Raw genomic sequence first — 27,148 nt, forward strand, 5'->3', positions numbered from 1 at the left:
GTCAATATGAGGAAAACTATATTGACAATTTCACCAGAAACAGTAATCAGAGCAATCTAGATCACAGTAAGTCTGTACTCAAGTCACACTCTTAGTAATGTACTGAACTTCTTCTACCAAACTATTTGATTACTTCTGGTAATTTTCAATGAAACACTGTTTATAACAGATTCCTGTTCTGTGACCTGCACATCCCACTAGAACATGTGGCATTCTTTTGCTATTTCCATAATTATTGTTGGGATCATTGCAGCATGGGGACCTGTTACATTGCTGCCCTTCCACTCTGCTCCCTGTCAAACTCCAGCTCTCATATTTGCTTTCAATCCTGCCATTATTCTGAAACCTAACTTTCCCTGCTCTCGTTCCAATCAATGATGAATGTTTTATTAATTCAAAGGATGGGTCAACATATCTTGGCCATCCTTGGTTGCCTTTGCTTAGTTGGTGGTGAGCTGCCTTCTTGAATCATGGCGGCACGGTGGCACAGTGGTTAGCACTGCTGCCTCACAGCGCCAGAGACCCGGATTCAATTCCCGACTCAGGTGACTGACCGTGTGGAGTTTGCACATTCGCCCCGTGTCTGCGTGGGTTTCCTCCGGGTGCTCCGGTTTCCTCCCACAGTCCAAAGATGTGCACATCAGGTGAATTGGCCATGCTAAATTGCCCGTAGTGTTAGGTAAAGGGATAAATGTACAGGAATGGGTGGGTTGCGGTTCGGTGTGGACTTGTTGGGCTGAAGGGCCTGTGTCCACACTATAAGTAATCTAATCTAATCAATTTGATATACACGATATGGATCAATGTTGACATATTTTTGCGTTGGTTGATGGATCATCTTACTGACCACTTTCCCACTACCCACACCACAAAGTCCATTGTGTGATTGAGTTAAATTTCTGCATTTAAAGCTTCAAATTTTAAAGAAGGCAGCTACAATTCAAGTGTCAAAAGCTGATGGGAAAAGTGCACTGGAAATAACTGGAAATAAATTTCATGATTGTTACAATTGTGAATGATGACCAATTTAATCATGAGGATAGTTCATGTCTGACTGTGACCGCTGTCTTTCTTTTACTCATTCATAAATTGTGGATGTAAATGACATTTATTGCCCACTCTGAATTGCCTAGAGGACAGGTAAGAGTCAACCACATTGCTTTGGGTCAGGAGTCATGTGTCAGCCAGGCCAGGTAAGGGTGGCAGGATTCTTTCCCTAAAGAGTATTAGTGAATAACATGTTTTTTCCTGATAATCAATTACTGTTTCATGATCATCATTGCAGCCTTAATTCCAGACTTGTATTAATTCAAATTTCAGCATCTGTCACGATAGGATTCAAACCTGGATCCCCAAAACATTACCTGGGTTGCTGGATTAATAGTCTCGCGATATACCCGTAAAACCATCTCTTCCCCATCTAAAATAACATAAATTCAAACCAGATTTCATTAATGAACAAAGAAACAATTTTTTTTTATGTTACTAAAATTACACTGTAAAGAAGAGATGACTCATTCCTAAGACACAAACTTAAACTATGTCCACTTTAAATCAAAACAAATTGGATTCACAAAAAAAGACAAGGCAATGGTTTACTAAAGATGTACTGCAAGGATCTGTTTTGGGGCCACTGCTGCTTGTCATTTTTATAAATGACTTGGATGAAGATGTAGGAGGATAGGTTAGTAAATTCCGGATGACACTAAAGTCGGTGGAGTTGTGAACAGTGCAGAAGGATGTTGCAGGTTACAGAGGGACATAGATAAGCTGCAGAGCTGGGCTGAGAGGTGGAAAATGGAGTTTAATGTGGAAAAATGTCAGGTGATTCACTTTGGAAGGAGTAATAGGAATACAGAGTACTGGGTTAATGGTAAAATTCTTGGTAGTGTGGATGGGCAGAGAGATTTCAGTGTCCATGTGTATAGATCCCTGAATGTAGCCACCCAGGTTGAAAGGGTTGTTAAGAAGACATTTGGTGTGTTAGCTTTTATTGGTAAAGAGATTGAGTTTCAGAGCTATAAGGTCATATTGAAACTGTACAAAACTTTGGTGCGGTCGCACTTGGAGTATGGCATATAGTTCTGGTTGCCGCATTATAGGAAGGATGTGGGAGTGTTGGAAAAAGTGCAGAGGAGATTTACTAGGATGTTGCCTGGTATGGAGGGAAGGTCTTATGAGAAAAGGCTGAGGGACTTGAGGCTGTTGTCATTAGAGAAAAGAGGGTTAAGAGGTGACTTAATAGAGGCATACAAGATGATCAGAGGATGAGGTAGGGTGGACAGTGAGAGCCTTTTCCTCAGATGGTGATGGCTAGCATGAGGGGATATAGCTTTAAAATAAGGGATGATAGAAATAGGATACATGTCAGAGGAAGGTTCTTTACTCAGTGAGTAGTAAGGGCATGGAGCACCCTGACTGCAACAGTAGTAGACTAACCAACTTTAAGTGCATTTAAATGGTCATTGGATAAACAAATGGATGGAATAATGTAGGTTAGATGGGCTTCAGATTGGTTTCACAAGTTGGTGCAACGTCCAAGGCCAAAGGGCTTGTACTGCGCTGCAATGTCCTATGTTCTATGTTTTAAATGAATATCATGGAAGGAAAATAATAGTTAAAAGACACAAAGTCTGTGGATCAGAGCTTAAACCATAAAGGGGGAATTAGGTGACCTTGTCACATTCTGGCTTTGGTTTTGGTAATGGTATCGTGCTATTGCGATGTTTAATTTGGTGGCCATTTAGTTGAATTCAGGTCTTGGCTTGAGTTAGCAGCTCTCTCTTTCTTTCTTAATATTTGAATGATATCTGTTGCACCCGCCACGGGAGAGAGAAATAGTAGTCTCACTGATTTACAGGCTTTTAGAAGTTCTGAGAACCAACTGATGTCTCTTCGCTCAGTTCAGTGACAAACTGCCAAATGAAAACAATCCAAAGGATGTTGCTGGGCAGTTTCTTTTCACTGCCCGAAAGTGCCTAGGGCTGAAACTTATTTTTCTATTAGGTCAATGTTGGTTTAATCAGTTTGTGTGGAGGGTTTCTCGCTCTGAGTCCGAATGAGATCTTTTGCTCTGTCTTACCAAAATGTCTACTTGCCTCCCTGTGGCACTCCTATCCCCTGATTCCAACCCCAACCTACCACCTTTCCTTCCCTTCCTGAAAGAACTCACCTCTCCCCAGATATCTGCCAAACCCCCACATCTATGGTCACATCCCATTTTTGAAAAGCTGTTGTGCACCCGAATGAGCTTTGGCATTCCAAAGCTGCCTGAGATGGGGAAAATTGTACCTTGGTTCTCTAACAGGGGCCCAGAGTTCTTGGAGAGAGGAACATCCAGAGGAGGTTTGTCCTGTTCCTGGGTGATTTGCAGAGGAGGTCATGGCACCAGAGCCTGGTAACTTGGTCTATGTTGCAAATAGAACAGTGCTGTATCCACATTCAAGAATGGTCAGCAGTGTCGTAAGAAGGTCATTGACCCTTTCTGCTTAGCCAAGGTAAGTGCCAGCATCTTCTCTTTGCTCCTGCACCACCTCTCACCAAGGCTTATGCTCTGCCGCTCTTACTATTGCATACAACATGAATTCCAACCCCCTTTACAAATTCAGTGGCACTGCCTTCACAATTGTCATCCACTCCCCCTTACTCTGATATCCTTACACTGACTGATCATGGTTGGAAGTCCAACTGTCTAGAGGACAAGCAGCAGGCTGGAAGAACACAGCAAGCCAAGCAGCATCAGGAGGTGGAGAAGTCAACATTTCGGGTATTATCCATTTTTGCTTGTGAACTTTGGATTCCAGAATCTGCAGTTGTTTTGTCTCTGACTGTCTAGGGAGGCAGGCTGACCAGGGCAGTACTTCAATACAGGTGGTCCACTCCAAGATCATGTGTAATCCCCATGTTTTGCAGGGAATGATAGTCTATCCAAGCCCGGTTTAGCAGTGGCACAGTATCCTGCACAAGTAAGGGACAGACACCAACTTCAAAATCACACCCCATAAAATTTGTAAAGTTCTCACATGTGAAATGGGCTTATATCTACATATTTGTGTGAGAAAAGCTGACCTACCCTAAGCCAAAACACTTCCATGCAAGCCTCCAAACTTGATCTCCAGATTGGAATGTTATGTTCAGCATATCCCCATCTTAATTATAGTTATATTGCTCGACATTAGGTGAGGTGAATTCTCTTCCAGATTAATGATCAAACACTGTCCCATGCAGGTCAGACTTCATACACTAGCCCAGTGATCGGAGCCCAGTCCCAGAATTTCACATGGCTCGTAGGGATGAGGGAGCAAAGGGTTCAGCATTTGGGAGCTAAAGGACCGTACTACTTACAATGGCCCTTTTGAAGATCTGATTGTTATTGGCCATTTGACAAGTGGGACTGAATGTGATTGAGAGCAGTTTTAGAATAAGACTCTCCAAAATGGCCATTCATCATGGAGGTCAATACTTGGAGGCATGCTCAGGAACATTTTGGGAAGCCACTGATTGAATTTGCTTCTGGGGCTGTGATGACCCTGTTGTGGATTCTTGCACAGGTGTCCAGTGCCTGTGTGGATTTGTATATTCAGCACAGAATAAAACGGGGGCTTTCTCAATGTCTGATGATGTGGTGCCACCTTTCAATCACAAGCTCATCCTTCACTGTCAATGGTGAACTCAACATCCCCAACAACTATCCAAATGATGGAAACATACCCTGACCAACAGCCCAACAATTTCATTGGTCAAGTTCATTGCCTCTGCTTTCTCTCGCATTGTCAGAGCAGGACTCAGTATGTTTATGTTATTCTCCTGGTAAGATGCTCTATGTGTAATTTGTTCTTATCATTAATGCAAAAAAAAAACAAGTGCTCATGAAGGGCACAGGGACAAGTCAGTTAGACCCTCAGCATTGGAGTGTACACAGCACTGGTTCCAAGAATCGTTCCTGATCTGTTTTCCACAGTTGAATCAAGTGCCCAGTATCCTGACCCCAGAGAAGGCAGCGATGTTACCCTCAGCTGTACCATCTCCAAACTCTCGGACACAGTCTGTCTCCAATGGAAACAGAGAAATTCATCTTGGCAGCATGAAGGGAAAACCGATCAGATCCGAGTGAATGACACAGTCTATCTGATGGTCAAACACGTTACTGTGGAGGATGAGAAGTTGTATATGTGTGAAGTACAGGAAAATAGATCAATAATTCACACAGAGAAAGTAGATTTTTACGTATACCAGGGTAAGTGCAGCTTCCTCATCTGAATATTAAAGAATTACTGATATAAAACCGCTTCATTTAACATGAACCTTGTGGATGTTAATTATTTTTCATGTTGTCGGTCAGAATGAGGCTTCCTGCTGCACATTTCAACAGTGAACTAAATCTGACCTCTCTCCTCTCATTATCCCTTTTCATTGAGTTCTGCTGCTGATCACAATGATTCCAGTTACTGCACACTCTGGGCTTCAAATAAACATTGAGTTAGGAGCAAGACAAAGGGAAGAGGGAAGGTCAGGGAGAGGCCATGAATGGAGAGAAAAACATAGAATTAAAGAGCAGGAGTAGGTCAGTCAGTCCTTCCAGCTTACTCCCCATTCAGTGTCATCATAGCTAATCATCCAACACACTACCTTGTTCCCCCTTTCTCCCATTACGCTTTGATCCTTAGAGCCTGAAGGACTGTTTTTAATTCCTTCTTGAAACATTCCATGTTTTGGTCTCATTCACATGTTGTGCTTGTGAATTCAATGAGCTTACCACTCTCTGGCTGAAAAAACATCTCTTCATCCTAGTGATAAATGGCTTCCTCCATATCATAAGACTGTGACACCTGCTTTTGGATTCCCCAGTTGTCAGGAACATCCTTCCTACATTTCCTGTCTTGACCTGTTGGAATTTTATGGGTGTCTATGAGACTTGCCTCTCATTTTTCTGAATCTCAGTGAGCACAATTTTAATTGATCCAGCCTCTCTTCATATGTCAATCCTTCCATCACAGGAATCAGTCTGGTAAAACTTCTTTGAGTTTCTTGTGTAAGGGTTAGGGTTAGGCATGAGGGTTAGGATTCCTCTGAAATGGAGCCCAAAACTGCATGCAGTACATCAAGTGCAGTCTTACCCATATCATTTATTTTTGCAGCAAAGAACCCTGCTCCTGAAATTCTCTTCTTTGGATCTAATACTATCCATAATTTCCATTATTAGCTATGGTCAGGTTACCTTTCCCCATTTTATTTTTGTGCCATACAGAAATGAACACTTCCTCCATGCACTCTTTAAATGTTTGATATTGCCTATCCAATGTCATCCTCTTCAATGATGTTCCCCTATTTATCATAGGCAGCTCACGTATCAAACCACTGTAATTTCCTTTATTTAGATTCAAGACCTGAGTCTCTGAATCAATTACGTTACTTAGATTAGATTAGATTCCCTACAGTGTGGAAACAGGCCCTTCAGCCCAACAAGTGCACACCAACCCTCCGAAGAATAACCCACACAGACACATTTCCCTCTGACTAATGCACCTAATACTATCTGCAATTTAGCATGGCCAATTCACCTGACCTGCACATCTTTAGACTGTGGGGGGAAACTGGAGCACTCAGAGGAAACCCACGTAGACACGGGGAGAATATGCAAATGCCACACAGACAGTTGCCCGAGGCTGGAATTGAACCTGGGACCCTGGTGCTGTGAGGCAGCAGTACTAACCACTGAGCCACTGTGCCGCCCATTATGAAGTATTATGTCATATTATGGCCATGCTTCCCTAAGGGGCCTCACACAGCTAGATTGCTTCTTATTTTCTTCTGATTCTCCAATACCCGGTCTCGGATGGTTTGTTCTCTTGTTGATTCCTCCAAGTAATCTTCCGGAAAAACATCTTGATCATAGTCTATGAATTCCTTCTCAATAGTGTTTCTGTTGTTCAAATTATGTGCCGACTAATGTCACCTATAATTGCAGCAGGACATTTACTGCTTGCATCTCTAATTTCCTGTTTAATGCCTTCTCTAAAATTACCACTACAGCCTGAGGTAATCATAAGCACCACCCATATGGATTTCATTTTACTGAAGCGAATATCCTTCCTCAATATTTTGATAATTTACTCTTTAACTAGTAACGCTACCCCACCTCCTTTTCCTCTTTGTCTGTCCTTTCTGAAAACTGAAGACCCCTGAATATTCAGTTCCCATCTCTGGTCTCCATAATGCCAACTCCATCAAACCTGTTTATATTTATTTGCACAATTTCATCAAATTGATTTTGAATATTCCGTACATTAAGACACAAACTCTTAAAGTTTGTCATGGGTTTGGAGATACTGGTGTTGGACTGGGGTGTACAAAGTTAGAAATCATACAACACTAGGATATAGTCCAACAGGTTTAATTGGAATCACTAGCTTTCGGAGCGCCACTCCTTCATCGGGTGGTTTTGGAGAACACACAGAATTTATAGCAAAAGTTTAGTGTGATGTAACTGAAATTATACATTGAAAAATACCTTGATTGTTTGTTGAGTCTTTCATCTGTTAGAATGACCATGATAGTTTCACTTCTTTCATATGTAAATCACGACACTTTTTTAGAAGTTACATCCTCGGTTAATTATAACAATTGGTGTCAACCAGATTATATGTTGAAGGTGTTAGCCCCCTGTGTTCCCTGTCTGTGCCATAATGTTTAGACTGATTCTAACCTAAAAAGTGAGTTTACAGAGTCTTACATTGATTCATGCAGTTTTTGAGCAAAGTACAATGTAACTCTGCAAGGGCAAATTCACCCCACAAATGTATATGTGTATATGTGCATGTGGGTTTTTTTTTGTGTGTGTGTATCTGAAAATGTGTTGCTGGAAAAGCGCAGCAGGTCAGGCAGCATCCAAGGAGCGGGAAAATCGATGTTTCGGGCATGAGCCCTTCTTCAGGAATGAGGAAAGTGTGCCAAGCAGGCTAAGATAAAAGGTAGGGAGGAGGGACTTGGGGGAGGGGTGTTGGAAATGCGATAGGTGGAAGGAGGTTAAGGTGAGGGTGATAGGCCGGAGTGGGGGTTGGGGCGGAGAGGTCAGGAAGAAGATTGCAGGTTAGGAAGGTGGTGCTGAGTTCGAGGGTTGGGACTGAGACAAGGAGGGGAAATGAGGAAACTGGAGAAATCTGAGTTCATCCCTTGTGGCTGGAGGGTTCCTAGGCAGAAGATGAGGCACTCTTCCTCCAGCTGTCATGTTGCTATGGTCTGGTGATGGAGGAGTCCAAGGACCTGCATGTCCTTGGTGGAGTGGGAGGGGGAGTTGAAGTGTTGAGCCACGGGGTGGTTGGGTTGGTTGGTCCGGGTGTCCCAGAGGTGTTCTCTGAAATGTTCCGCAAGTCCCCCTCCCATTTTCAGCTCTGATCTCCAGCATCTGCAGTCCTCACTTTCTCCTGTGTGTGTCTGGGGTGGGGGTTGTGAGTGTGAGAGAGATTGTATATGTGTGTGTGTGAGTGTAAAGCGGTCTAAGTCTGAGAGGATGCATATGTGAGTTTGGGAGTGTGTGTGTCTTTCAGAGTGTGGGTGAGTGTCTGTGTGCGTCGGTGTATACATGTATCTGTGTGTGTGTGTACGCGCGTGCAGGAGTGTCTGTGTGTATGTATAGGGCAATGGTGGTCACCTGTAGTGTGACATGAACCCAAGATCCTGGTTGAGGCCCTCCCTATGGGTACGGAACTTAGCTGTCAGCTTCTGCTCGGCTACTTTTCGTTGCTCCCTGTCTTACAATTGTATCCTCTACAACCACCTGATGAAGGAGTGGCGCTTTGAAAGCTAGTGCTTCCGATTAAACCTCTTAAAGTTTGCACTTGGCAGTCCTGTCCACATTATTTTTCACCATTGCCTACTTTGATTCTTGCCACAACCATTTAATATTAAACCCTTCGAGTCATACTATCAAATGTCCCTTGGGACATCAGTTGTGGTTTTGCAAACTGTCCAGTTTGGAACTGGTCCCAATGTCCCAGGAATCTGAAACCTTTCTCCATTACTGCAGTCATGTGTTCATCCATTACATTCTGTTATTTCTACTCTGACTAACACAGAGCCACTGATGAAGAGTCACTGGACTCAAAACTTCAACTGTACATTCTTCCCTCTGATGCTGCCAGACCTGGTGAACTTTTCCAGAGATTACTGTTTTTGTTTCAGAACTCCAGCATCCACAATTCTGTTTTATTGTTGAGATGGAACCAGTTTTGCTGTTTTTATTTCCTCTGAGGCCTTTCCTCACCCCCAGCCTCCACCTCCCCCACCACCACCACCCCCAATCCTATCCAAAATGGTACATTGGTTTTGCAGAGAATGGTCACAGAAGACTCCTGCACTACCTATTTAGTTTGCTTTCTCTGCTGGTGGTCATTCATTACCTCCCTGCAGCATCTTAGCCGATGGTGTGACCATCTTTCTAACCAGGTTATCTGTGATACTCACAGCCTCTCTGATGCTCTATATAGTCTCCGCCCCTCACTCCAACTCCAAAATGCCTGCTTCCAGGAGCTGTAACTCGAGACACTTCCTGCACACATTGTGGCCCCAGGCACTGGAATTGTGTCCGAGTTCTCACATGGAGAAAGAGGAGCACATTGCAGCCTTGAGCTCTCTTTGTATGACTTACCCCTTGAAATTAAACCTTATGTGCTATATGTCACAATGCCTCTGGCTCTTTCAATTGTCCTTAAAATCAGATAACATTAATTACTCTTGAGCACATTTTTCTGTACCTCTGCATTATACCATTTAAGCACTGAATTCATTATACAAATCTTCAAATAAATGATAAGGTGGCCATGCCCCCATAACTATATAAGTTTTTCAAAAGTGTTTTCAAGCTTTTGGCCTGAAGCACTATCTGTTAGGGTAAACAGCAAGGTCCCAATGAACCAATCAAGCTTCAGACATGATGGAGCCTGCCCAATTACCCCTACTCTGAAAAAAAACTCAAGGGCAAAGTGACCTTGTACCAGACCAGCATTGCGACAGCATCCCAGACTGCTTCACTGCCTGTGGACTGAAGGATACTTCCCCTAGCTGTGTTTCACTTGGAATTATGGGTATTGTTGCATTTCCCTCAAAAGCCAATTATCAATTGCAATTATTGAGACAAACCTACACCTTAAACCCAGAACTCCAAGAACACAAACCTGCAGCAAACAGCAGTATACATGTCTCACAGTTTCATCATTAATGTACTTCTGCCTTTATTCACCAGATTCCTCCTCCAACCCCTCCACCCCACCCTCCTACTACAATGGGCCATTGTGGTTTGAATGAAATGCAGATAAACGTTTCAATACCTGAAGTGAGGTGGCTGACTCAGGACTCAAGGAGTTAAAAACTTCATCACTGAAGTCAAAACCAATGAGGAGAATCTGATTTTTTTTGCCTTCTGCTCAATTCCACCTGCCCAATATTCCTCTTGCCATTTCTGAGAATGGAATATTCAATTTCAATTTTCAGCAATCCCAAAATTGCAGTTAAACTGCAGCTACCACTCACAGCAGGAATCCATGTTGTTGCTCAGTATTAGGTTATTGGGAATTTGAAGTCTTAAAACAAAGAACAAAGAATGATAAAGCATGGGAACAGGTCCTTCGCACCACCAAACCTGCACCAATACAGGATACCTTTCTAAGCTAAAAACATCTTGCCTCTACACAGCCTAGACCCTTCTATTCCTTGTCTGTTCATATATCTGTCAAGATGTCTCTTAAATCTTGATATCATTCAAAGGGAAACAACATCTTAAACAGAGAAAAGAGTAATGACTTTCAATGAAGTTTGTCTTTTCAACATATCGATCTCATCCAAGATTGCAATGTTTAAGTAGTTAATTATTTTGACAGGCATATGATAATAGAACATTTTAATGATCAACGCACAAATATTTTAATGAAATAATAATCATCATTTTGCCTTTTGCTGTGCTTCCACAAGCATAATATTGTATTTCTCTTTTGTAGACTTATATGGAGAGAGTTACATTCTTTATCGCTCAGGCATAGACCACAGTGAACTCAACCTGGTTTGTGATTACTTTTATAACTATGGTCGTTTTCATTTCAAAACTGCTGCATGGAGCTGGAGGTCAGATTCTCAAAATCAGGAGAAAAGCATAGTATCTGCTTCGAGACATCAGCCCTTCAATGTAGAGAGGACTCACTTTGGGAATCGACTGGTCCCCACAATGGCACGTTTTAATGGTCTGGACTTCAATGTGAGGATTGTGCCTGTCCTGTTTGAAGATGCAGGAGTATATACATGTTCACTGGGATCATTTACAATGGTGACCATTACATTAATCACAGTTAAAGGTAGGGGTCAGAATGTTGATGCTGTTTTCAATGATCAAGCAATTATGTAAAAACTTAACAATTTTCTTGTTTACACAGTCACAGCTGAACCCTCAGATGTGGAGACTGAGGAAGACTCCATTACCCTGACCTGCTCTGTCTCTGATGTCAGTGAATCAATCAGACTTATTTGGATCAATAACGATGGTAAAATTGTTGAAGAAAAGGCATTGACTGAGAGAAATAAGGAAGAGAAATCATTGAGACTGGTTATTCAGAAAGCTGACAAAAGCAGAGGGAAGTGGACATGTGTTTTGTTTCATCAAAACATGCCTCAGGTTTCAGTCCCATACTATGTGGAATTCCGTGGTAAGTGATTCAAGGCTTGGTCTTATACATAGAATCCAAAGGAAATATTGTTACCACTTATTGCTTTTAAAGGCAACAGTAACCCATCCTTTATATTTTGTGCATGATCCTCTGCAATAGTGCAGCTTTTCAGAAACTTTCCCTGAGATAACAACTTACTGTCTGGAAGACAAATAATATAATCAGTAATTGATCACATTAATGTGAATTTAGAAAGTGGATGAACATTTGCCAGAGTGTTAAATGTTTGTTTCTTATGTTCCATCAAGTTTGCAGTGGAAGCTGATAATCTGCAAGAGAAAGTAAAATTGCAAATGAAGGTAAAGTTTGAACAAGCTTTCCTTCACAAACTTTGGGAGATTAACAAATGTCCTTCTCTACAACTCATGGTATCACAAAACCATGTGTAAGGATGGGGAGAGGATGTTGTAAAATAGACAGAGGGCGCCCTGATTTTGGACAAAATAGACCGGGACTATTTTTAATAATTATTGAGCAATACAATGGAATGTGTGGAAGAGAAGTCAGAAGCGTAGGCAAGTGCTTGAGATGGAGAAGTTCCAGTGAACAAGCCCAACCCTGGAATGACCAGGACAGTTTATCCTTTGGCCATGTTTTTTCTTTAAGAATCCCCTAAACATATGGAGGGTGAGAAAGTCCAGCCTGAGTTTTTTCTGTTCTGGTCACACAAACAGAATGGAGACCTCTCAGAATAGATAACAATTTTTCTGCAGAAAACCATTTCACAAGTGAAGTTAAAAAAAATTAGTTACTTCCTAGTATCATTGTTCCTAATTTTTTGAAAACTTTTCTTTATCCTTGATCTCTTTAAGATAACTCTCTCTCATTTCTTTGCTTTATTTCATTTCTCATATTTTATGTGCTATGTTCTCCCATATCCCCACCGCAACCCTTCAGTACTCATTGACTCTTTTGCATTTCTAACACTACCCCAACTTTATGATCTGGTAGGTTAGGGGATTAGGGTTCCATCTGTGTGGTACTTAGCATCATTTGTAGGTCCCATTGAGGCACTTACATTAACTCACTGGGAAGAAAAACACAAAAATCTATCCTGGTCTTCCTTTGAACTTTCTGTCTAATACATTACTTGGGGTTTATCACACCAATCTGCATCCTATCCCATTCACTCATCTACTGTTGATCATATGCAACCTTTCAGTGTGCTAGCTCCTACCAGCATGAAATACATCTCCCTCAAACATGTCCATGCACTTCTGAAATTAAGCCTTGTCATTGCTGAATTTCTTGTTGGATCACCATCATGGCTTTCACAGAAGCCTGGCTGAGCGTTGACAACATCTTTCCTTTCCATTTGGCTATGGTGTCCTTTCCAAGTCCATTATAGTTTTTACGCTATCACGTCGTTTCAAGAACACTTGAAATGTTGCAACATTCAAGTCTATGGACCAAGTGCTGGAAGTGGGACTAACCTAGATTTAGAATTTTTTTTTGTTGTGCAGACCAGATACTTTGAAGCACCGCTTCTGCACTGTATGATTCTCTGATTCTAAGTCATTTATGGCACCAAATGAAGCCATATAATCAATTACTTTGTAGCCTTTATGACCATTTCACAGCTTGACCGGTCTCCTTTCTCCTCTGGTGTATTTTCCTCTGTTGCATATCTCAATTTGTTCCATCCCTCTTACCTACACCTATTATCCTCATTCTCTACTGCCCACCAATCAAACTGTTCTCACTGCAATGTATTTACTGCTTTCCTCCCTCAACCAATCATTCTTGAGTTAAAGGAACGGTTTATTTATTAGCTACTAAACATGAGGAAAAAAAATTGAACAAGACAGCCATACATAGATTCTAAATGTGAATTGAGTAAAGAGGAAACAGTTCAAAGAATATATGAATTAGCCTCCAGATTCCATGAACATTGTACCTGTTAAATTAGTTGCTATTGGCAAGAGTGATGTTGACAGTAAAGCTGTTGATTTCAGGTTTCTTGGATGTGCAGTTAACTGAGAGACATTTGTCCGATTTTTTTTTGATGATGACATCATTGGTTTGCCTGGCTTCCACAGCTCAGAGCAAGAGTGAGTCTTTCTTCACCTGCAGGACAGGGGCAGGTTGTCCTTCAAACTGTGAGCTTCATAGCACATAATTCCACACGAGCAAATCAGCTCACTAACACACACAGACCAGGGGCTGCAGTTGTTTTTTGACCATGTTTTATTGTATATATCAGGAAGGGTAAACATCGACATGTCTGCAGTTTGGTATGTCATCCATAAGGGATAGTTTTCTTCTGACAGTGGGAGTCAGCCACTTATAGGCGATCTGTTGCTATAGGCGATCACAGATCAGTTTGTTTTGAACTGCATCTCACCTTTTAAAGGGAAAGAAATTCTCACTCTAACTTATGAACTGGTGAACGGTAAGAATTTGACATTATCACATTGATTCTGCCGGGTACAGTTCAAAATCAACCATTCACTTCCTGAACAGTGGGATTATCAATTATTGTACACAATAACCAATTATAAACCAGGCATCAGAGTAGAAGAAGACATTGACATGGAGAGTAAAGTCATGGTAAATGGTCTCCAGATTTCATGGTAGATTGCATTTAATGTTCTGTTTCATAGATTAAAATCTTGACCATATTCAGGCAATGGGACCTGACTCAACTGAGCAGAGATGGACCAAAGGACTGCCTGCAAAGTAAAGTATTCCAATTACTTCATTTCTTACCTGATCTAGTGTTGCAATATTGTATTAAGATATTGCACTAGAATTTTAAGTGAATTATGCCAGAGGCAAGCACTATTGTCATTGTGAAAGTTTCTGAATCGTCAGACTAGTTCTAGTTGGGAAATCATATCCACTTTCAGAGCCGTGACTGTTTCACACCTTGATGGCACAGCACAGCACAGCTGAGATTGGGCACTCTCCCCCTGTGCAATCTCAGGTGTGAGTCTGGTTTCATCCAGTACAGCCAACACAACATTTTTACATCAAATCCATTCAGTGTAAAGAATGAACGATTCAATTATTTTCTTCACTCCCTTTTTTATTCACACTGAGTTGCTTAATTTAATTGAAGACAATAGAATTTGCTGGAAATTGTTAACTCCAGACACACAAAATGTGATTTAAAAAAAGACATTTCACACAAATGCTTTGGTTCCCAAAATTTAAAGTGGAATATTTTCACATCATTTATAGCTCAATATTAACTGGAATTGATAGTAAAATTGTCATCAACCACTTTGTCATTCACAGTGAGAGCGAGACCTGTTCTCGTCATTTGGATCATCATCATTTTCGCTTTCCTGGTTATTAAACTAGCCTTTGCTGTTGGACTTATTTTTCACTTGAAGAGGATAAATATGGTAAGAATTTCTATAAGTTTTCAAGTAAATTGTGAATGAACTGCCAACTGTCCCTGAGGAAACTGATGTCTTTGAACAGGTATTAGTGACCCAAACTGAGTGTTGTATGTGATTCAAAATTGTTCATTGAGCACAATTCAAAAGAATCATAAGTGGTAGAGTAAAACAGATCAAAAGATCAAAATTTGGTGAAATGTAAAGTCTTGACTATTTTATCTGATTTGACTGTCAAAACCCTCTTTATTCCCTTCATCCCCAAGAAAGAAATCAGGAAATGCAAATAGCTCCTTCCCTGTTTATCAATGAGTGGACATGCTCAAACAAGGAGGTCATTCTTTGAACAGTTTTAATTGACTTTCACAAATACTCTTCTTCGAAATTATTATGTTGAAAAAGGTCAGAAAGTAATGTTTGAATAGTTCAAGTAGGAGCTGTAAAAATTACAATGAACTGAAAGTATCTTACGATAATTTCAGTTTATTTAGTGTGTGCTCTGATTCTTGATACTATTGATTTGATGTCATGAGAAAGTTTCAGTAGAGTTGGGATTCAGAAATAAACGTGTCACAATGTAAACCACTTCCTCTGTGGCAGGTTTGATTTTTCTGATTTACTGATGTTTGAATCTCAGTTAGTTCAACATAAAAGACAATTTGGGAGTGACAATTTGCGTTTGGGGAAGGAGAGTTTCAAGGCTGTGTACATTTGGGTGAAATGGAAATTGTGGAAATATTTTCCAACAATACATTCTACCAAGAACTACAGTTTATAATTTCTGCCAGGTTTGATTAGATTAGATTAGATTAGATCACTTACAGTGTAGAAACAGGCTCTTCGGCCCAACAAGTCCACACCGACCCACCGAAGCACAACCCACCCAGATCCATTCCCCTACATTTACCCCTTCACCTAACACTACAGTCAATTTACCATGGCCAATTTGTTCCTTCTAATTGCTGAAGCCTATTGGCTGAGTTTCACTGCTTGCTGGCTGATCCTGTTATGACAAAACCCCAGTCAATGTTCCCCAAGTTATTACAATTCTAGGTTGGAATAACCCAAATCGATGAGCTCCTGGGTGAATAGGAAGAACTGGCTCCACTTCACTTTCGGCCACTCCCTCAATTAATCACAACAAGCTAACTTCACAAAGAATCTCTTCCCATGCCAATACTTCTCACCTTGATCAAACAAATTTATGTTTTGACAATGAACAGTTGATTTTTAGATTCTTGCCTATTGATTGAAATTCCTTTGTCCTGCTTCTTTTTGGCAGTGGCTAGCTGTCAGACCTCAGAGAGAGAGAGAGAGAGAGATTTCTTTTCAGTGTCTTTACCCTGTGTAGTTTCGGACGGTTTAATATCTCATCTCAAAATTGTCACCTTCAAAGATCATTGGTCCACACATTAGAATGCCAGATCACTAACACAAACGGAGCAGGGTTGAAAATTACTTTCTCACCCCTGTTCCTGTGTATTACTGAAATGGGGAAAGTGTGTCTTACTCAGATCGCTGTCATCTTTTTACCAGCATGCTTACAGACTGAAATACTCACAGCAACTTATGGTTTGGTTTATAAAGCATTTCACGCTTCTAAATTTGCACATTTGTAGTTTCCAGACACCTCATCTGGTGTGATATTCCTGAATTTCTCTCTCTCTCTCTCTCTCTCTCTCTGTCTTCAGACAGACACAGAATTTAATTTGCAGTAATTTTCTTGGCTGTATGTCCTTGCTTTTGATTTAAAAGAAAACGCATCTTGTAATTTCAAATTTTTATTTGGAAGCCAATCCAATGGGCAATTTCCAAATTTCCTCGCAACCTATTGCAAAGCTGTCTTCCTGGAAAAGAAAAATCAGCTTGAATTGTTGAAATCAGTTTCAACTGTTGAAATGATCTTATTCACCACGAGTCAGTGGTACACGAGTCAAACTCTGTTTCCGCGTACATTCGTAACATTTTCTTTGTCCATCACTTCCTTATTAATGTTTACCCTTGAAGGATTAATTTAAAGTAATCCTTTGCCTCTTGTTAGAAATCAAACAGCAGGATTCTGGAGAAGGCAACAAGAAATAAAGAAGCAATTGGATTACAGATCCTGAACTCTGGCCCTGATTTGTGATCTCAGAATGAATGATGTGGCACAGACATACCTGTGCCCAATGAGATCTTCACTCTTGTAAAACAAAATTAAACCAAACTTGAAACCTTTCATGTTCGTTTTACTTGGGATATATCTTGTGATGATACTTTTATGTAGCTGGATTCATTTATGTTGTAAAGTGTGCATGTCAATTGTTCCAATCTCAGTATCTCTGATTTTATTTTGTAAGTGCTAACTTTCAATGTGACTGTATGAAACTGCATTCAGCAGTAATCGGTGTGGATGGTGGTCTGAATTCCTGATCTGCAGAAATCAACTGAAACATTGGCCTATTGGGTTTTGAATAGTATTTTGCTTTTTAAAAAGTATTGTTAGTATGTAGGATATATGCACCCATATTTTTTGCTCATCCCTGGTTGTCCTTAAGAAGCAAAAGAACTGCAGATGCAGGAAATCAGAAATACAAACAGCGATTGCTGGAGGGTCTCAGAGGTTCTGGCAGCATCTATGGAGAAGGATCAGGGTTGACATTTCAGGTCCAGTGACTGTTTTGAGGAGGAGTCACTGGACCTGGGCGTTGACTTTGGCTTCTCTCCATGGATGCTGCCAGACCTGCTGAGCTTTTCCAGCAATTTCTGTTTTTGTTGTTGTCCTTATGAAGACAGTGGTGAACCACCCTCTTGAACTGCTGCAGTTGTTGTGGTGGAGGTACACCTGTAATGTGGTTGGGAAGGAGGTTGCGGGACTTTTGGTCCAATGATGGTGAAGAAGCAGCAATACAGTTCCAAGTCAGGATTGTGCTGTGGTTTGGAGAGAAACCTGCAAGTAGTGGTCGGTGATGGACGTTCTGGTTTAGAAGGTGTGGTTGAAGTAGCCTTAGTAAGTTGCTACAATGCACCTTGTAAATAATCCACACTGATACCATTGAGCATCAGTGAAGGGAATGAATGTTTAAGGTGGTGGATGGACTGCCAGTCAAGTGGGCTGCATTGTTTGAGATGGTGTCAAGCTTCTCAAGTATTTTTCCACTCATCCAGAATAGAGAATATGCCATTATTCACCCGACTTGTACCTTGCAGGTGGTGTCAGGAGATAAGATACTTGATACAAAATTCCAGCCTGCTCTTGCAGCCATGGCATTTATATAGGATTTACATTTCAATTTCTTGCCAATGGTAACTGGCCTGAGAATTGTGAAGTGTATATGTAACTTGCCACTTATCAAACTGAAGTTGCATGTTGCATCCTCACTCACCCCTTCTCCACATGTGCACACCCCCCTGTGTACGACCCTACCACATGCACACTGCACACCCCCGTGCCCACACACCCCACACACACTCCACTCCCATGCTGAATAAGGGCATGGATTGCTTCCATTTCTGTGAAATTTTGGATAGGGCTGAACATTGTTCAAGCATCAACAAACAACTCAACTTCTGACCCTATGAAGAGAAAGTCATTGATGTAGCTGAAGATGGTTTGGCTTATTGCACTAATTCCTCATTCCATGTCCAAAAGTATCACCTAGCCTGTGACCAATGATGTCCCACATGGATCACTGCTGGGTCCACTGCTTTTTGTCATTTATATGAACGATTTGGATATGAACATTGTAGGTAGGGTTAATAATTTTGCAGTTGGCACCAAAATTGGTGATATAGTGGACAGAGCTGAAAACGTGTTACTCGTAAAGCGCAGCAGGTCAGACAGCATCCAAGGAGCAGGAGAATCGACGTTTCGGACATGAGGCTTTCTGCAGGAACCAACACCTTCTACCCCAACCTCAATATATTACTTTACATAGATGTGAGATGCTGAATTTTAGAAAGGCAAATGAGGGCAGAACTTATGCACTTAATGGTAAGATTCTGGGGAGTGTTGCGGAGAGTGCAGGTTCATAATTTCTTGAAAGTAGAATTACAGGTAGACAAGATAGTAAAGAAAGTGTTTGGTATGCTTGCCTTTATCAGTCAGCGTATTGAGTATTGGATATGGGAGGTCATGTGGCGGATGTACAGGACATTGGTTACGTCACTTGTGGAATACTGCATTCAATTCTGGTCTCCCTGCAATAGGAAAGATGTTGTGAAACATGAAATGCTTCAGAAAAGATTTACAAGGATTTGCCAGGTTTGGAGGGTTTTGACTATAGAGAGAGCTGAATTGGCTGGGGCTATTTTCCCTGGAGCGTCGAAGGCTGAGGATGATCTTAAGAGGTTTATAAAATCATGAGGGGCATGGATAGGGTAAATAGCCAAGGTCTTTTCCCCAGGGTAGTGGAGTCCAAACTAGAGGGCATAGGTTTAGGGTGAGGGGGGAAAGATTTAAAAGAGACCTATGGAGCAACTTGTTCACACAGAGGGTGGTGTATGTATGGAATTAGCTACTAAAGGAAGCATTGAGGCTGAGACGATGACAACATTTAAAAAGTATGTACCCTTCCAGATAAATACGAGGAGTTTAGAGGGATATGTGACAAATGGGAATAGATTAATTGAGGATATCTGGTCGGCAGATGAATCAGTTGAATCAGGAGCTGAAATTGTCTTGTCGCAAAGATGTTACTACAGTTGTTATGGGGGATTTTAACATGCAGGTAGACTGGGAGAATCAGGATGGTATCGGGCCTCAAGAAAGAGACTTTGTGGAGTGCCTCAGAGATGGATTTTTAGAGCAGCTGGTGCTGGAGCCGACCAGGGATAAGGCGATTCTGGATCTGGTATTGTGTAACGAACCTGAATTGGTCAGTGACCTCGAAGTGAAGGAGCCATTGGGAAGTAGTGACCATAATACAATAAGCTTCAATCTGCAATTTGAGAGGGAGTGGGTACAATCTGAAGTGACAATATTTCAGTTGAATAAAGGGAAATATGGAGCTATGAGGGAGCAACTGGCCAAAGTTCAATGGTTCAATACCTTAACAGGGAAGACCGTGGAGGAACAATGGCGGATATTTCTGTGTATGATGCAGAAGATGCAGGATCAGGTCATTCCTAAAAGGAAGAAAGATCCCAGGAGGAGACATGGGCGGCCGTGGCTGACGAGGGAAGTAAAGAAACATATAAGGTTAAAAGAGAAAAAGTATAACTTAGCGAAGATAAGCGGGAAAACGGAGGACTGGGAAGCTTTTAAAGAACAACAGAGGATTAGTAAGAAGGAAATACGCAGAGAAAAAATGAGGTACGAAGGTAAACTGGCCAAAAATATAAAGGAGGATAGTAAAAGCTTTTTTAGGTATGTCCAAGGCAAAAAAATGGTTAGGACAAAAATTGGGCCCTTGAAGACAGAAGCAGGGGAATATATTACTGGGAACGAAGAAATGGCAGAGGAATTAAATGGGTACTTCAGATCTGTGTTCACTGGGGAAGACACAAGCAATCTCCCTGAGGTAACAGTGGCTGAAGGACCTGAACTTAAGGGAATTTCTATTTGCCAGGATTTGGTGTTGGAGAGACTGTTAGGTCTGAAGGTTGATAAGTCTCCGGGACCTTATGGCCTGCATCCCAGGGTACTGAAGGAGGTGGCTCGGGAAATCGTGGATGCGCTGGTGATTATTTTCCAGAGTTCAATAGAATCGGGGTTGGTTCCTGAGGATTGGAGGGCGGCTAATGTTGTGCCACTTTTTAAGAAGGGTGGGCGGGAGAAAGCAGGAAATTATAGACCAGTTAGTCTGACCTCAGTGGTGGGAAAGATGCTGGAGTCTATTATAAAGGATGAAATTACGGCACATCTGGATAATAGTAACAGGATAGGACAGAGTCAGCATGGATTTATGAAGGGGAAATCATGCTTGACTAATCTTCTTGAATTTTTTGAGGATGTAACTCGGAAGATGGACGAGGGAGATCCAGTGGATGTAGTGTACCTGGACTTTCAGAAAGCTTTTGATAAAGTCCCACACAAGAGGTTAGTGAGTAAAATTAGGGCGCACGGGATTGGGGGCAAAGTACTAGATTGGATAGAGAATTGGTTGGCTAATAGGAAACAAAGGGTAGTGATTAACGGCTCCATTTCGGAATGGCAGGCAGTGACCAGTGGGGTACCGCAGGGATCCCTGCTGGGACCGCAGCTTTTTACAATATATGTAAATGATATAGAAGATGGTATCAGCAATAACATTAGCAAATTTGCTGATGACACAAAGCTAGGTGGTAGGGTGAAATGTGATGAGGATGTTAGGGGATTACAGGGTGACCTGGACAAGTTAGGTGAGTGGGCAGATGCATGGCAGATGCAGTTTAATGTGGATAAATGTCTGGTTATCCACTTTGGTGGCAAGAACAGGAAGGCAGATTACTACCTCAATGGTATCAAATTAGGTAAAGGGGCTGTTCAGAGAGATCTGGGTGTTCTTGTCCACCAGTCAATGAAGGCAAGCATGCAGGTACAGCAGGTCGTGAAGAAGGCTAATAGCATGCTGGCCTTCATAACAAGAGGGATTGAGTATAGAAGCAAAGAGGTGCTTCTGCAGCTGTACAGGGCCCTGGTGAGACCACACCTGGAGTACTGTGTACAGTTCTGGTCTCCAAATTTGAGGAAAGACATTCTGGCTATTGAGGGAGTGCAGCGTAGGTTCACGAGGTCAATTCCTGGAATGGCAGGATTGCCTTACACAGAAAGACTGAAGCGACTGGGCTTGTATACCCTTGAGTTTAGAAGACTGAAAGGGGATCTGATTTAAACGTATAGGATTATGAAAGGACTGGACACTCTGGCAGGAGGGAACATATTTCCGTTGATGGGGGAATGCCGAACCAGAGGACACAACTTAAAAATACGGGGTAGACCATTTAGGACAGAGATGAGGAGAAACTACTTCACCCAGAGAGTGGTGGCTGTGTGGAATGCTCTGCCCCAGAGGGCAGTGGAGGCCCAGTCTCTGGATTCATTTAAGAAAGAATTGGATACAGCTCTTAAAGATAGTGGAGTCAAGGGGTATGGAGATAAGGCTGGAACAGGATACTGATTAGGAATGATCAGCCATGATCATATTGAATGGCGGTGCAGGCTCGAAGGGCAGAATGGCCTACTCCTGCATCTATTGTCTATTGTCTATTGTCTATTGTCTATTGGCATGGACGTGTTGGGCCGATAGGTCTGTCTCCGTGCTGTACAGCTCTGTGACATTGACTCCACTCTTGGCGGATTGGGTTGCATTCTGCAGTGCCCATTTAATACCTCTAGGGGCTGATGGCTGTGGTATTGAATTTGTGATTTATATCTATTTTAATCTCATTGATTTCTGATTTGGAACTAAATCTCAAACTAGTGACATGTGTGCATTTCTGTGTACATCAGATGGTTTAATGATTAGCTTGTAAGTATTTCTGTAGCACTGGTGAAATGTGTTACATCACCTTGTTCGATGGAGAAAGCCCACCAAGAGCTAATGGGTTGTTCGTTACATTGGGAGCATTTTATACCAAACTAGGCAAACCGATTACTGATAGATTCTGCATTTTTTTGTTGTTAAACTGAGGGGGAAGCACCCATAGTCGAGAAGAGAGATATTTCACTTTCAGTCTCAGTTACAATTTTGGGATGTTCTGCAGGAGAGTTGGGTGAAGATGGATGTGTAAAGCAATTGCTCCTGAGAAAGTGAGAAGATAGTTCAAATAGATTAAAAATAGATTATCAGTCTTTTACAATCTTTAAAATTGTGTAATGTATAAATTGATTGGTTTATTCTATTTTATTTTTTATTTCTTTTGCTTGATGAACTTGATTTATGATTAAAAACAAATCTGAAAGATTGTGTACTTTGGTTTTAACAAGGTGGAAACACATCAGAAACAAAATATATGATCTATCAAGCCAGATTCAAGGCTGAGAACTGACTTGTCCAGTGATAACATCAACTGGGATCATAGCACAGTGAACGAGTGATACAGTCGTGTGTAAAGTTGGAAAGGTTGCAATATGGATTTGTAACTGAGAGTGATGTCAGCTGGACTCTCTCTGCAGCTGAGTTGAATGGAACTAATCTGTTTTAGGATCCACTTTGAGAATTTTCAATGCCCTGTGGTTAACTCCAATGAAGACACCATGTATCCTGTGCATATTTGAGAAGCATTGACAAAAAGTGATGTCTCCATGCTCTTCTGAAAGGAGCTGTTTACCATATCACCAACCATGATGAAAAGAACAATAAAATAATCATTAAAAATTACAATGATTTAATGATTGGAGAGTAATTTTGCAAATTAAAATTGAAATGACAACAGATTTGGGCTGATTTATTAAGAAATCCATTACGATCATTGACACTCCCAAAATGGATTGTTTGTTAATTGTATTGTGAAATGGTTATGGGAAGGTGAGGGAAAATAAGGTAAAGAAGTAGCAGAAGAATGGCTGGACTCTTGGATGTACCAAGGATCAGACAGACATGGGTGTGCATGTAAAACAGAACAGGTGGATGAAATTATTAAGAAGGCATGTGGCATTGTTTTTCAACTGAGGTTTAGAGGTTAAGACCAGGATGGTTATGATGGAACTGTATAAAAGGTTGGTTAAGCACAGCAAAAGTATTGTGTACAGTTCTGGAAACCACATTGTGAAAGGAATGTGATAAAGAGGGTGCAAAGGAGATTTACCAGGATGTTACTTTGGCTGGAGAGTTTCAGTTATGAAGAGAAATTGGACAATAAGTGGTCATTTTCCTTAGAGCAGAGGAGACATGATAGAGATGCATAAAATTATGAGAGGAATTGACAGGAAGAAATTTCTCCCCTTGACAGAGGGGGTCAATAACCAGGGGGCAAAAATCTTGAGTAAGGGGCAGAGATTTGGAGGAGATGTGAGGAAAACCATTTTCAACCAGAGGGTGGTCAAAATCTGGAACCCACTGCCTTTATTGGTAGCAGAAGTAGATACCTTCAATTCATTTAAGAAGTATTTAGATGTGTACTTGCCATGCTAAGGTATACATGGCTATGGGCCAAGTGTTGGAAAATTGGATTAGCTCAGTAAGGTGATTGTTTTTGACTGGTGCAGGCTCAATGGCTGAAGGTCCTTTTTCTGAGCTGTAGATCTCTCTGACTCTATTGGCTCAGAATGGAATAGGTGAGTTATTCCTGTTGTCATTGAATCACTGCTACTCACTATCCTATCACAGATCTTCCTCTTCATTATAATGCTATCAGTACATGTTTGACCTGCTTGTAAAGATGATTCTCAACAAGGGCATTATCTAAATTATTTGGATTTATTTTTTTTAGCGAATACTTTTTCAAACTTTTGACACTTAAAGTTCATGGCAGTTTGTTTGTGGTATGTATGCATCTATCATCTGTGTGATATACCATGTACATGTGATTATTTCATGTGTATGTATTGCATACATGCATGTATATTGTGTGTGTGGGTATAATGTCTACATGTGTATATTGGCTGTGTTTATATTGTGCATGTGTATCATGTGTATGTATATACATCATGCGTGTGAGCGTGTGTGCATCATATGTGTTTATATTCTGTTCCTGTGTACGTATTGAGTATGTACATGCCAACATTTATCTGCAACCTCTCTGTACTGGATTAGTGGCAACACATTAACTTGTTTTTTGAGATGGAAACTGCAATGCAGTCTGAAGGAACACTCATTGACATAATACATAGTGTGGTTTGTAATCGTTCAACAAAACAGTGTCTTATTTTATAAGGGAAAAGGTTTAATTGTAAATGAGAATTCCAACATAGACACAAAGAGGACTATCAGATGTAGCGTTATTGTTTAAAATATAACATTTATGTATGAAAATCTTTAATAAATTGATGACTCTATGTTAACAGTTTCAACTTGAAATTCTGAGGCTAATAAATGTTGAAGGAAAGCCTGAAGATTTGAAACTAACAATTAATCCAGTATCAGCAGAAGAAAGTTACAAACATATTCAGCCTTTGTGCTTCCTTACATTTTCCTGGAATGTTGTGGCCCAAACTTTCAGACTATACTGACTATTTCTCAAATCCCCAACCAGTGAAAACTGTGCATCTTTAGCCACACAGCCTTTCCTTGTAATGTCTTGAAGATTTCGATTAGATCAACCCTTAACTTTGAAATTCTAGAGAACTCAGGCCTAATTTGTATAAACTCTGCTCAGAATGTCACCCCTGTAGTCCAGGTATCATTCTTGTGAAGTGACTCTCTACTCCTTCCAATGCCAATATATCCTCTCTAATATCCTTATTGAAGACTTTGATTTCTACAGCATTAACCTTGATTTCTAAAAACTGGTGAAGCAATGATTCTGCAGAACAAAGGAATGAGTACAATATTATGAATGTGTTTTATGTTGAAAAAATGCTATGTTAAATGAGAACACATCTATGAATCTGCATTTGTAGGGTCAAATCGCGGTTCAGAAACTTGATCACAACATTGACATTTGACAGAGTTGACAACAGTTCTGAAAAAGAATCATACTGGACAAGAAACATAGCTCTGTTTCTCCCTCAACAGATGCTGCCAGACCAACTGAGTTTCTCCAGCGTGTTCTTTGTTTCAGATTTCCACCTTCTTCAATAATTTGTTTTTCATTGCCAACTGATAGTTCTGTGCAATACTGAGGCAGTGCTGCACTTTCAAAAGCATTGTCTTTAGTTTATGTACTAAACAAAGTCCAACCCCATCTACCCTCTGAGGTTTTCACTTTTGCTTTTTCAAAGAAAATTGTTGGAGCTCTTACAATGTTCTGACAAGTATTTATCTCTCAACCAATTGTAATAAAATATATGAAATGACTATTAACATGTTGGTGGGACTTTGCGTGGTGTGAATGATCTGGTGTGTATTCCATGTCACAATAGTGTTCCCTTTCAAAAGAAACATCACACTGCTCTGAACCATTTTTGAACATTTGGATATCATGAATTATACTAATGCATGTCTCTAAATGCAGTCACTAATTTGAGACAGATTTGAGGTATTCTGTTTTTCACATGTGCTGTTAATCTTGATGCTGTGGACCAGTGGCGCTGGAGAACTGCAGTACTGTTGCTGCAGACGAGTGAGTTGTTTAAATGTTGTGGTGGGTGGTGAAGTAATGATGACAACTGCTGCTCTCGGAAAAGCTGCTTAAAAAAGATCTCAATCTATCTGTGACGCAGTTTAATTCGGGTCTTCTATTGTGTGCATTTCTAGCTACGTCGTAACATTGAGGGCAATAAACAGGATAAATATCCATTCATACTGAGGCGTGCTTACAGAAAGCAGAGTAGGAGGTTAAATTCACATTTTTATTTTCATGAATTTGTGCTGTTTTTCTCTCTTTACAGCTTCATTGGTACACAGATACTTTTTCTTTCGTAAAAGCTCCACAAATTTGATGACATGTCAGGATGTCTCAGTAAAAGACAGAGACAGTTGTTGTGGTTCTGTTCACCGAGCTGGGAATTTGTCTTGCAAATGTTTCGTCCCCTGTCTAGGTGACATCCTCAGTGCTTGGGAGCCTCCTGTGAAGCGCTTCTGTGCTGTTTCCTCCGGTATTTATAGTGGCCTGTCTCTGCCGCTTCCGGTTGTCAGTTCGAGCTGTCCGCTGTAGTGGCTGGTATATTGTGTCCAGATTGATGTGTTTGTTGATAGAGTCTGTGGATGAGTGCCATGCTTCTAGGAATTCCCTGGCTGTTCTCTGTTTGGCTTGCCCTATAATGGTAGCGTTGTCCCAGTCGAATTCATGTTGCTTGTCGTCTGTGTGTGTGGCTACTAAGGATAGCTGGTCATGTCGTTTCGTGGCTAGTTGGTGTTCGTGTATACGGATCGTTAACTGTCTTCTTGTTTGTCCGATGTAGTGTTTTGTGCAGTCCTTGCATGGGATTTGAAAACGGAATGAGGACATGCCGCAACCCAAAGGACTAGCCACACTACCATACATCAGGAGCATTTCTGAACTGACAGCCAGACTACTGCGACCACTAGGACTCATAACAGCACACAAACCAACAGCCACGCTCAGACAACAACTCACCAGAACAAAGGA

The 27,148-nt window shown here is 41.1% G+C and overlaps 1 protein-coding gene across 1 annotated transcript in view; it reads left to right on the forward strand.

Moving 5' to 3' along the window:
* The window catches only part of LOC140492310 (uncharacterized), a 54,186-nt gene extending 37,003 nt beyond the window's left edge, over positions 1–17,183 (forward strand). Inside the window, exons 4-8 of the mRNA XM_072591259.1 lie at positions 4,961–5,236; positions 10,992–11,342; positions 11,421–11,690; positions 14,952–15,061; positions 17,097–17,183. Of these exons, the coding sequence (XP_072447360.1) occupies positions 4,961–5,236; positions 10,992–11,342; positions 11,421–11,690; positions 14,952–15,061; positions 17,097–17,183 (1,094 nt within the window). The remainder of the gene's footprint in view (positions 1–4,960; positions 5,237–10,991; positions 11,343–11,420; positions 11,691–14,951; positions 15,062–17,096) is intronic.
* Positions 17,184–27,148: the final 9,965 nt, after the last annotated feature.

Source organism: Chiloscyllium punctatum, chromosome 20 (assembly GCF_047496795.1).
Source record: "Chiloscyllium punctatum isolate Juve2018m chromosome 20, sChiPun1.3, whole genome shotgun sequence".
In the NCBI taxonomy this organism is placed as follows: domain Eukaryota; kingdom Metazoa; phylum Chordata; class Chondrichthyes; order Orectolobiformes; family Hemiscylliidae; genus Chiloscyllium; species Chiloscyllium punctatum.